The sequence below is a fragment of the Mustela nivalis genome (assembly GCF_964662115.1).
Source record: "Mustela nivalis genome assembly, chromosome: 8".
NCBI lineage: Eukaryota > Metazoa > Chordata > Mammalia > Carnivora > Mustelidae > Mustela > Mustela nivalis.
Window position 1 is genome coordinate 132,229,263 of NC_139027.1, and position 12,724 is coordinate 132,241,986.

The 12,724-nt window shown below is 38.5% G+C and overlaps 1 protein-coding gene across 2 annotated transcripts in view; it reads left to right on the forward strand.

Moving 5' to 3' along the window:
• The window catches only part of CSE1L (chromosome segregation 1 like), a 48,883-nt gene that overhangs the window by 13,488 nt on the left and 22,671 nt on the right, over positions 1-12,724 (forward strand). For both annotated transcript variants that reach the window (XM_082744846.1, XM_082744847.1), the window contains exons 2-7: positions 3,038-3,133; positions 5,941-6,083; positions 9,074-9,175; positions 9,255-9,400; positions 10,083-10,173; positions 12,265-12,372. In XM_082744846.1, coding sequence (XP_082600972.1) covers positions 3,043-3,133; positions 5,941-6,083; positions 9,074-9,175; positions 9,255-9,400; positions 10,083-10,173; positions 12,265-12,372 — 681 coding nt within the window. In that variant the 5' untranslated portion in view covers positions 3,038-3,042. The remainder of the gene's footprint in view (positions 1-3,037; positions 3,134-5,940; positions 6,084-9,073; positions 9,176-9,254; positions 9,401-10,082; positions 10,174-12,264; positions 12,373-12,724) is intronic.

Here is a 12,724-nt window from a genome sequence, read left to right on the forward strand (position 1 = left end):
TGGTTGGTGGCAGTGTATTCTATGATTTATGTTTGGTGTTGTTTAAGCTTTGAATATTTAAAAAGTAGTTGCTGCTTTATTGAGATTTAAAGATACAATTGATATATTACCATTAGATTTGGGTGTACAACATAATAATATATGTATATATATTGTGAAATGATCACAGTAAGTCTAGTTAACATCCATCTCTACACATACTTACAGATTTTTTTAAAGATTTTATTTATTTATTTGACAGAGAAATCACAAGTAGGCAGAGAGGCAGGCAGAGCGAGAGCAGGGAGCAGGCTCCCTGCTGAGCAGAGAGCCCCATGTTGGGGGTCAGTCCCAGGATCCTGAGATCATGACCTGAGTGGAAGGTAGAGGCTTAACCCACTGAGCCACCCAGGCTCCCAGATTTTCTTTTTTCTTTTTTTTTTTTTGGTCATCAGAACAACTTTTTTTTTTTTTTTTTTTTTTTTAAAGTAGGTACTACACCCAACATGGGGCGAGAAATCAAGAGTCACATGGTCTATCGACCGAGTCAGCTAGGTGCCCGTAATACAGTATAATTTTTGTTTGTTTATTTTTAGTAATCCTTATACCCAGAGTGGGACTTGAGCTCACAAGCCCAAAATCAAGAGTTGCGTCCTCCCCTGACTGAGCCAGCCAGGTGTCCCCTGTATTACTAACTATAGTCATTATGCTGTACATTATATCCTCATGGGTTACCTCCTTTTAACTGAAATTTTGTACCTTTTGATCCCATTCACCCATTTCATGCACCTCTAACCCCCCACCACTTGGATCTCTGTGTCTTTGAGTGTGGTGTGTATTTTTGTTGTTTTTGGTTTTGTTTTAATTTTAAATTCTACATATAAGGGAGTTCATATGGTATTTGTCTTTCTCTGACTTACTTCACTTAGCATAATAACCTCAAGGTCAGTAGAGCATGTGACTCTTGATCTCTGGGGTTTGTGAGTTCAAGCTCCATATTGGGCATGGAGTCTACTTAAAAAAAAAAGTCCATCCATTTGTCACAAGTGGCAGGATTTCCCTTTTTATGGCTGAATAATGTTCCACTGTATACACATGCCCCATTTTCTTTTATCCATTTATCCACTGGTGAACATGTTATAAAGATTATTTCTATGTCTGGGCTGTTGTAAATAATGTTGTGGTGAACATATGGGTACAGATATCCCCCCCCCCCAATAAAACCTTAGTTTATTACAGAATTCTGGGTTGATTCACTATATCTTCTGACCTCTGTTCCTTGTGATAAGCCTACAGCCAGTTTCCTCTTTATTTCTTTTTTTTAACTTAGAATGTATTATTTGTTTCATGGGTACAGATATCTTTTTGAGTTTGTGCTTCATTTCCTTTGGATAAATACCCAGAAATGCAATTTTTTCTTTTTTTAAAGATTTTATTTATTTATTTATTTTGTTTTTCAAGATTTATTTGAGAGCGAGCGAGCAAGAGAGCACAAGCAGGTGGAGCTGCAGAAGGAGAGATAGAAGCGGGCTCCCCACTGAGCTGGGAGCCTGATGCAGGGCTTGATCTCAGGACCTTGTCCAAAGGTAGACACTTAACTGACTGAGCCACCCAGGCACCCCAAGATTTTATGTATTTATTTGAGAGGAAGAAAGCGTGTGTGCAGGGACAGGACTTGGGGGGATGGGAAGGCAGAGGTGGAGGGAGAGGAACAAGCATAGCCTAGCCGAGTGCAGAGCTGGAGGCAGGGCTGGACCCCATGACCCTGAGATGAGGACCCAGGCCTGAGTCAAAACCAAGAGTCCAGGCCTGAGTCAAAACCAAGAGTCCAACACTCAGCCACTTGAGCCACCCAGGTGCCGCCAGAAGTGGAATTTCTGGATCATGTGGTAGTTCTTTTTTTTTTTTTTTTTTTTTTTTTGAGGAACCTCCTCACAGATTTCCATAGTGACTGCACTAGTTTACCACCAACAGTGCACAAGTGTCCCTTCTCTGCATATCCCTGCCAGTACTTGTTATTTCTTATCTTTTTGATGACAGCCACTCTAACTAGAATGAGGTGAAGTCTCATTGTGGTTTTGATTTGCATTTCCCTGATGGTTAGTGATGCAGAGAACCTTTTCATGTACCTGTTGGCCATCTGTATGTCTCTGGAAAATGTTCAGATCTTCTGCCCATTTTTAACTCATATATATATGTTATATATATATATAATATATATAATTTTTATGTACTTTTTTGCTTTTTGAGTTGTGTAGGTTGTTTTCTTTTTAAAAGATTTTATTTATTTGTTAGAGAAAGGGAGCACAGGCAGACAGAGTTGGCAGGCAGAGGGAGAAGCAAGCCTCCCTGCTGAGCCCAATGTGGGACTGGACTTTGGGATCATGACCTGAACTGAAGGTAGCCGCTTAACCCACTGAGCCACCCAGGCACTCCTCTGCAGAAGCTTGATGTAGTCCCACTTGCTTATCTTTGGTTTTGGTTTTGAAAGTTGATTTTTAATCATAATCACAGCCATCATCTTCTGAATCCCAGAATTCTCTCCCTAGGTATAAATTCTCAGCATCTGGTTTGTTGTCAGTCCTGTGATTCCATGTTGTACATCAAGAAATTTATTCTGGTTTCTTTAATCTGAGAACTCTTTATGGGATCCTTATTTACTGCTTAAAATGGTCATTTCTCATGGTGGACCTTAAAAAAAAAGTTCCTAGTGAGTCTTTTATTTAAACCCCTCATTGGCCCTTTTTTTAAGCATTAAATCTGATAAACTTTATGATGACTTTGATCAATTCTTCACCTTTGTTTTTCTGTGCCTCTTCTTGAGTTTGTGGTATGTTTTTTCTTCTTCATCTCAAAATTAGCTCACTATTGTCTCAGAAAAGTCCATCTTGTCATCTGGAACCTTGCCTCAGCTGAGTTAGGCTTATAGCCCATACCTTAAAACATAACAAATGGATGACTTTCAGAGAGGGGAGAACCCACTGTATAAAAGTATTCTATTACGTAAATCATTGTTTCCCAATGTGACCAATTTACCAAAGCTCACTTTCTGTTTTAGGTTCTATGGCAATGGAGCTCAGCGATGCAAATTTGCAAACACTAACAGAATACTTAAAGAAAACTCTTGATCCTGATCCTGCCATCAGACGTCCAGGTAAAGAGAATATTGTTTTGTGGTTTGATTTATTCTTTAACGGGTGATGAAAACCTTTGCATAATCTATCTGTATTTATAAAGTGAAAAAAAGATGTAACACTTGATTCTTGGGCATAGTTTCTTTTTCATTCTCTGCTTGTAAAGTGTGGGCTTGGCTGCTTACAGCTGCTATAACATATGGTGATGTGGTGTATTTTTGGTTTGGTTTTGTTTTTTAAGTAAAATAGATTTTGTTTGGCATCTTCTGGGGTTAAAAATTACTAGTATGTCTCAAATACTTTGTCCCTTCACCTTTCTGAAAATCCTCACACCTGCCTGTTCTAGAGATACAATAATTAGGACATAGAGATGAGAGTTAATTGCCTAAAAAGTGATTAAATGAATTAAACCAGGTAATGAGATCCTGTCTCTTAATCCCCATGTTGGGTTTGATTTAATTAATACATTTTAAAACCTAGGGTTCCTCCCTCCTGTATTTGACCAGTTTCTGTTAGAAACTTAGTGGTAGCTTAGAATTGTAAGCTCAGATGTCCACAGGACTCAAATGTGAAGGTAAAAATGAGGGAGGCAGGTGAAGTGAGGATTGGTAATTTCGTGTGATTTATATGATAGCTTTAGGGGATTCAAACCACTTTTGCAAAATCCGATTTCCAGCTCTATTTGAAAAATAAGACATTTCTGTGAAATGTCCCCATTTTTAAGTGATAGCATCTAACTTCAAAAAATTTGAAATACCATGCAAGCCAAGCATGGTATTTCCCTCTGAGGGAGGGATGTGTCTTGTGGGTGGGTAGTCAGTTGATGATTCTTGATGTGAGCCATTATTAACTAGGTATTGACCTGCTTCTTCAGAACTAACCAATGTTCGTGCTCATAGAGAGGATTTTAGAATGCCTCCACAGAGACACAAGTGAATGTGTGTGTGTTGCAATTATATATTATATATAATAAATAGAACTGTAAACATGTTAATGCATCCATTCTATTCTAGAACAGTGTTTGTGATATCTGAGAGGGAGAATTGTGGCTTTTCCCATTAGTGCTTAAAAAGGTAACGTGTTCTTGGAGGAAGGGAAATTAATGGCTCTAATCTTCTTAGACTTTTCCAGAAAGCTTCTGCAAACTCTGTCTATTAAAATTATTTTTAATAATTTTGTCTTTGTAAGGCGAGGGTGTTAATATTATGCGAATTCAGGACAGAGTGTGGGAATAAATTGATGTTTCTGGATTGAGTTACGAACATAGCATTTCTCAGGGATTGGTACTAGACTGACTCAATGTTTCTAGAAAATGATCTGGAAGTTGAAATATGTAGTAGATCCAGCTTACAGACACCACTGTGCTCTCTTGGTTATTGAGATGAGACTGGTCCAAATGAACTGGAAAACATTTTGAGTCTCCTTGAATGTACAGAAACATGTCTGTATGAAAATTCTGTGAGCAAGTTGAAGGAAATGAACACAGAAAGAAATAATTTAACTTAAACTCATGAGATTTCTTTCAGGATATTGATTACAATTTAAGAAAGAGACTTGGCACACTACACGGGCTTTCCCCCAGATCATGGATCTAGTGTGTTGCACTGTATGCAGTGTTGACCACTAAGAGGAGACAACCAAAACTTTCCAGACTCCTACAAAACCATAGTGTGTCCCCTCCTGGAAGGTATTTTTAAATTTAGCACTCTTCATCTTTTAAGAAAGACACGATGGACACAAAGCAGGGAAGATTTGAGGATGGAAGTCAAACTCTTGGGATTCAGTTCAGAAAGAAGAGAGATATTCAGTCATAATACTGTAGAAAATAATAGATGCTAATGGCAGACCTTTTCAGTGAAGTTTATGAAGAAGAAACGCTATAAACCTTCACTTGTATGATCAGTAAACCTTGGAGAGGTTTTGTTTTGTTTTTTAAGATTTTGTTTAGGGATGCCTGAGTGGTTCAGTTAAGCCTCTGCCTTCGGCATAGGTAATGATCGCAGGGTACTGAGATCAGGTGCCACATCAGGCTCTTTGCTCAGCAGGGGAACCTATTTCTCTGTCTACTTACAGCTCCCCTACTTGTGTGCTCATTCACTTTCTCTCTCTCTCTCTCTGACAAATAAATAAAATCTTAAAGAAATAATAAAGATTTCATTTATTTTACGAGAGCGAGAGCACACATGCCCAGGGAGAGGAAGAAGCAGACTCCCAGAGAGCAGGGAGTCTGGTGCGGGGCTTTGTTTTAGAGGGAATGTGTGCATAGGTGCCGGGTGGAGGGGCAGAGAATCAAGTCAGGCACTTAACTGACTGAGCTGCCCAGGCACCCCTAAACCTGGGAGATTTCTTATCTCTTAAGTGTGGTAGGATTTGAAAATATGTGGGTAAAATCTTTGAATAGTAATTTTTGCTCATACTAGAAATGTTTAGTTTGAGACAAAAACTGGGGGCTAGTGTGATAGAAGAAGGACTGGACTAAAACTTTTTCAGTGATGAAATCTAGCTGTGCCATCTTTAGACAAGTTACCTAATGTAGGGACCTTGTTTGTTTATTTGTTTGTTTGTTTATAGATCTTATTTATTCGACAGAGCACAAGCCGGGAGAAGCTGCAGAGGGAGAGGGAGAAGCAGGTTCTTCACTGAGTAGAAAGTCTGATTTGGGGCTTAATCAGGACCCTGGGATCATGCCCTGAGCTGGAGGCAGATATTTAACTGAGCCACCCAGGCACCCTGATTTCTTGATTTTTTAATCACAAATCTACATAGATAAAAAATGGAAAGACTTGGTTATAATGTCAGGTCTTCTAACATAGAAATTCTTTTACAGCTGAGAAGTTTCTTGAATCTGTAGAAGGAAATCAGAACTACCCACTGTTGCTTTTAACATTGCTGGAAAAGTCCCAGGATAATGTTATCAAAGTTTGTGCCTCGGTAACATTCAAGAACTACATTAAAAGAAACTGGAGAATTGTGAGTATTTTGTGAACACATGGTCTAACAACCTGCATTTTTATAAGATATATATGCAGTGCTCCTGAAAGATTCAGACACAGATTAAAGATAAAATTAAGTAGAACCTCCTCATCAAAATAAGTAGATGTAGATCAAATCCAAAAAGATGACCAAGTGGGATATATCCCAGGAATGCAAGGTGTGTTCAGCATTCAGAAATCAGTTAATGTAAGACTGTTAATAAACTGACAAAAGAAAAATCACATGATCATATCAATAGATACAGAAAAGGCATTTAACGAGATCCTGCACCCATCATGATAAAACTGTCAGTAAACTGGGAGTAGAACTTTCTTAACTTGATAAAGACTATCTACGAACAGCCTAGAGCTAATAACCTACTTAATGGTGAGAAAGTTGGAGCTTTTCCATTAAGATGCGGTACAAAGCAAGGATGTGTCCTCTCATCACTCCTTCTCAACATTGTATTGGATAATGTAATTGTCCTTGCTGATTGAATAACAAGAGGAAGTAAAAGGTGCTACTGATGGGGAAGGAAAACCTAACACTATCTTTGTTCACAGATGACAGGATTGTCTATATAGGAATTCCGAAAGACTTGGTAAAAATTAAATAGGATGCTTTTTCAAAGTTCCTGTTGTTTTATTTGAGTTCTTACAGATTACTTGAACTTCCTAACCCAGGTTGCTAGTGCTTGAGACTTGGTTTTTGCTTCCATTGTGGTTAAATGTAAACGTTAGCTCATTGTCAAAGAAAGACATTGTGTGGGAAAACACACCTTATTGAATAATTGAAGCAGTTTCTATTGTGGATGGGAAGAAAATTAAATACAGTAGAAAAACCTCATTAAATATATTAAAAATTTGTAGAATGCAAAATAATTTAGATTTGTTGGAGTTTTTGATAAGGGATATAGAAATATATTGTAATTTTAAGGTGAATTCCATTGTACTGCAAGTTTTGTTTCGGTTTTTTTTTTTTTTTTTTTTTTAGGATTTTATTTATTTGAGAGAGAGAGAGCACACAAGCAGGGGGAAGGGCAGGCAGAGGGAGATTAGAGAAGCAGACTCCCCTTTGAGCAGGGAGTTGGATGTAGGGCTCCATCCCAGAGCCCTGGGATCATGATCTGAGCCAAAGGCAGCCACTTAACCGACCCAGGCACCCCTGTACTGCAAGTTTAATAACGGTATAAAATTAGGAATTAAGAAATTAAGGTATTTTCCCTATCTTAGCTCAGGGGTTCTTTTTTTTTTTTTTTTTTTTTAAGATTTTATTTATTCATTTGACAGATGGAGATCACAAGTAGGCAGAGAGGGCGGGGGAAGCAGGCTCCGCACTGAGCAGAGAGCCCGATGCGGGGCTCGATCCCAGGAACCTGGGATCATGACCTGAGCGGAAGGCAGAGGCTTTAACCCACTGAGCCACCCAGGCGCCCCTAGCTCAGGGGTTCTTAATGGGGGGTAATTTTGCCCACAGAAATCTTAGACATTTTGGTTGTCACAGGTGTGGGGAGGGAGTGCTACTGCCATCTAGTGGGTAGAAACGAGGGATGCTGCTAATAAGCATTTTACAGTGTACGAAACCATTTTCATAGCAAAGATTTGGGCCCAGAATGCCAGTAATGCTCAGGCCGAGGAAACCCTGGCTTAGGATAAAGGAAAAAAATGTCAGTTGTTTTGAAGTGATAGCAGTAATGAAATTTAGAAACAAAGTTGAGAAGAATCATCAGTTTTTCTAAAATGTCAACTTTAAATCTGCTTAAATATTTATTTAGAATGCTTCTTTTTCTTCTTCTTCTTTTTTTTTTTTAATTTTATTTATTTATTTGACAGATCACATAGGCAGAGAGGCAGGCAGAGAGAGAGAGGGGGGGGGTAAGCAAGGCTCCCTGCCGAGCAGAGAGCTGGATGCGGGGCTCGATCCCAGGACCCTGAGATCATGACCTGAGCTGAAGGCAGAGGCCCAACCCACTGAGCCACCCAGGCGCCCCCCTCCTTTCTTTTTAAGATTTTATGTATTTATTTGACACAGAGGGAGGGAGGACCAGGCTTCCCACTGAGCAGGAGCCTGACATGGGGCTTGATCCTAAGACCCTGGGATCATGACCTGAGCTGAGGGCAGCCACTTAACCAACTGAGCCATCCAGGTGCCCCTAGAATTCTTCTTTTGTCTTCATTTTGTGAAAGAGTTCAGGAAGTAGTAAATACTGTTTTTAAGCTTGTGTAGTCAAGTGTTAACTTCATGTAGTGAAGATTGTTTACATATCCATCCCTCTACTTGCTGACGAGCTAGTCCTCTTCCTTTCTCTTGATTTGTAAAACTAATGAGAGTTTGAGAACCTCTTTGAGTGATGAATGCATTTAAACTGGTAATGGTCAAGAATTTTCACTGAAGGGACGCCTGGGTGGCTCAGTTGGTTAAGCAGCTGCCTTCGGCTCAGGTCATGATCCCAGCGTCCTGGGATCGAGTCCCACATCGGGCTCCTTGCTCCGCAGGGAGCCTGCTTCTCCCTCTGACTCTGCCTTCCACTCTGTCTGCCTGTGCTCGCTCTCACTCTCTCTCTCTCTTACAAATAAATAAATAAAATCTTAAAAAAAAAAAAATGTTTAAAAAAAAAAAAAAGAATTTTCACTGAAAAAGACCTCTTACCTAAAGTGAGAGTCAGATCGAAGGTCCTGAAGATGAATGCGGGCTGGGCAGAGTGGGTCTGTAAAGATTTTCACTGCATGTTTTGACAGGGTTACATTTGGAACTGAGACTCTTAATGGGCATCAGAGTGTGTATGTTTTTCTGTGGAAGAGTTGATGCTTTCATCAGATTATTAAAGGAATTTGTGACTCATTCATGTAGAGGGAAGGCCCTGCCTTCCTTTATAGTTTTTCTTAGGAAACAAGAAAAAAGGAAATTGGTTCTATTTTCTCTATAAACCCATATCCATGGTCATGGATATGGACTTAAGTTACTTGCTGTTGATGTTTTGCTTTTAGGTTGAAGATGAACTGAATAAGATTTGTGAAGCTGACCGAGTAGCCATTAAAGCCAACATAGTGCACTTGATGCTGAGCAGCCCGGAGCAAATTCAGAAGCAGGTAATGGAAGTCCCAGTTGTTTAAGAAGGAGGCTTGTTTGTGGAACTTCCATTTAATTCATTTTTTTTCCTTCCCCCAGTTAAGTGATGCTATTAGCATTATTGGCAGAGAAGATTTTCCACAGAAGTGGCCTGACTTGTTGACAGAAATGGTGAATCGGTTTCAGAGTGGAGATTTCCACGTTATTAATGGAGTCCTTCGTACAGCACATTCTTTATTTAAAAGGTATTGATAAATTCACACTTCTTTTTTTAAAGAGTCCATTTATTATTTAGGATTTTATTTATTTAGAGAGACCGTGCATGTCGGGGAAGGAGCAGAAGGAGAGGGAGAGAAAATCTCAAGCCAACTCCCTGCTGAGTCAGGAGCCTGCCAATGGGGCATGATCTCACGACCCTGAGATCGTAACCTGGGCCAAAAGCAAGAGTTGGATGCTTAAATGACTGAGCCACCCAGGTGCTCCTTAAAGATTTTATTTTTAAGTAATTTGTACACCCAACCTGGGACTAGACTCAGGACCCCAAGATCCAAATGGCACATGCTCTACTGACTGAGACTGCCAGGTCCCTCAAAAATTCATGTTTTTCAAATGCTTTTTTCAAATGCTTTTGTTATATATATAGATAGTGACTATTGTCATTCCTTTGAATTTGGTAGTCTTAAAATAAGAGATAAGCTTCTCAGTTCATTATTGTGTTTCTTAAGTGGGATGTTTATTTCATGTAGCTATATTACTGTGAAATAAGGTCTTAATAAACTGCTTGATTCCTTTAAAAAGAAAACCAAGAAATCACTTTGAATTTCAGAAAGCTGTGTAGCCATGGGTTTTTCTCTAATCTGTCCTTGAAGACCTAAAGTTACTACATAGAAACTTGTAAATTTACCTTTTTTACCTTAATTTTTTTAGATATCGCCATGAATTTAAGTCAAATGAGTTATGGACTGAAATTAAACTTGTTCTGGATGCCTTTGCTTTGCCTTTGACTAATCTTTTTAAGGTAATGGAATAACAATCTTGGTGATACTTTAAAATTACTTAATATTTTAAATTGCTTAATTATTTGTGTAAATTATAAGAGAATGCTTTGAAAATCTAGGTAGGTGATATTTAGACCAACACTGCTTTTGAAAAATTCCAAACCTACACAGAAACTGAGAAGACGATCTAATGACCCCCCCCCATGTATGTATTATACAAGTTTAACAGTATTACTTTTTTTTCTTCCCTTTCCCTCATTTTGTAGGAATGTTTAAAAGGGAATCCCAGGCATTATATTTTGCTCAAGTATTTGCGTATGCATCTCTAAAGGAATTGCTCCCCATTTTGATTCGACTGTGTAGTTTAGCTGATTAATTTATGTATTTGTACATCGTTTTATATTGCATAGGCTATTTTCTTAAATATGTTCTTCATCTCTGTGAGAATCCTATAAGTTTGGAAGAGGTAATTTTTTTTTAAAGGTAATCTCTATATCCACCTTGGGGCTCAAACTTATAACCCTGAGATCAAGAGTCATATGGTCCACTGATTGAGCCGGCCAGATCCTCCCCCTACCCCATTTTGTTACATGCTCTCCCTAGTGAGTTAGCCAGGGGCCTCAAAAGAGATACTTCTTTTTTTTTTTTTTTTTTTTTTAAAGATTATTTGAGAGAGAAAGAGATCGTGACAGAGATGAAAGTGAGTGGGGAGGAGAGGGAGAAGCAAACTCCCCACGGAGCCGGGAGCCCAACATGGGGCTCGGTCCCAGGACCCTGGGAGCATGACCTGAGCTGAAGGCAGAGGCTTAACCCACGGAGCCACCCAGTCGCCCCTGGGTTACATTCTTAACCTCTTTTTTCAGATAGGGAATGAAGGTTCAGTATCACACAGCTAATAAAAAAGGAGCCAAGCGTCAAGCCCAGTTTTGCTAACTCTGGAAAAGCTGCTCATTTCCTTTTTTCAAAAAGGAAAGTTTTCTGATTTTCAAAACTTTCTAAGATGTGGAATGTGCATCACATTTTTCATTGTTAGGATGTCTTACTGATGGTACATTTTTACCTAAAAAAATAAAATTGGACAAAATATATATAATCAATATTTTCTACCTATTAGGTTGATAAAGATTCTTCATTTCTTTCCACTGGTGTTAAAAGTGTTAGAGTGCAATGAATTGAACATTCTTGTGTTTTGTCCATCATATTAAAAATAGTACTGTCTGGAGTTTGACATTTCATTCAGAAAACCTTAATATTCATATTTCTTTACTCCACAATATAAGAAGTATCATTTGTTGTGTATCTTATACATAGTGTTCAAAGGTACTGGACATCACATGTATATTTCTTGATTCTCATATTCTCTCTCTGAGGCAGGTATTATTTTCAGATTATACATGAGATTGGGGCTCAATAAAATAACTTACTTGCTTAAAGTAGTGTTCATTATGAACAACAGAGTCTGGATTATATCTAGGTCCATCTGGCTTGCAAAATCTGTGCCCTTAGCATTCTCATCTGCTTTATTTACTATTTACTATGAAAATTAGCAGTGTGCATAAGTTTTATAGATAAGCCTGTTTATTGCAGTTAGAATAACAAATAATTTGAAACAACTTAGATGCCAGGGGAATCATTTAAGAGAGCATATAAAGGGCGCCTGGGTGGCTCAGTGGGTTAAGCCGCTGCCTTCGGCTCAGGTCATGATCTCAGGGTCCTGGGATCGAGTCCCGCATCGGGCTCTCTGCTCAGCGGGGAGCCTGCTTCCCTCTCTCTCTCTCTCTGCCTGCCTCTCTGCCTACTTGTGATCTCTGTCTGTCAAATAAATAAATAAAATCTTAAAAAAAAGAGAGAGCATATAAAGATAGTTTTGTAATATATTTATATACACAAAGGAGAGTGGAAGGATCTAGTCCAAGTGTTAACACTGAACTTTTAGTAGTGCTGTTATGGACAGTTTAAAAATATATACTGTTGTAACATATTTTTCAGAATCTTTTCAATGACAGTATACTACTATTTAAAAGCCAAATTTTGGAGAGGATATATAGCATCAGCCTGTTTCACTTAAGTTTACAGTACACTAAAACCATGTCCCTAAATTCCTTCCTAAGGCCACTATTGAACTCTGCAGTACCCATGCAAATGATGCCTCTGCCCTAAGGATTCTTTTTTCTTCCTTGATCCTTATCTCAAAATTGTTCTACAGTTTAAACTTTCAGGTAAGTTTTTTTTATATTTCTTGCTTTTGATTCTTTGATATCAAATATACAAGTTTTCAATTAATAAAGACTTCTTTGCCAGCATTGATTTTTTCTGAAAGAAATTAGTGTTTTTCTGACTCCCATCCCATTTTTTTGTCTATAAGTAGTGTTCCATTTTATAGTCATTCCTAGAGATATTTCTAGGACACTTCACGGGGAGAGGTAGCATTTTCTTATGTTCTAATAACTTAGAGGACCCTACTTCCTGAACCACTGTTTTGTCACCCTATATACTGTATTATTGAAGACGCGGAGAGATCATATTCTCAGGCCTTTATCTTTAACTCATTTAAGTGGATATTAACACTGG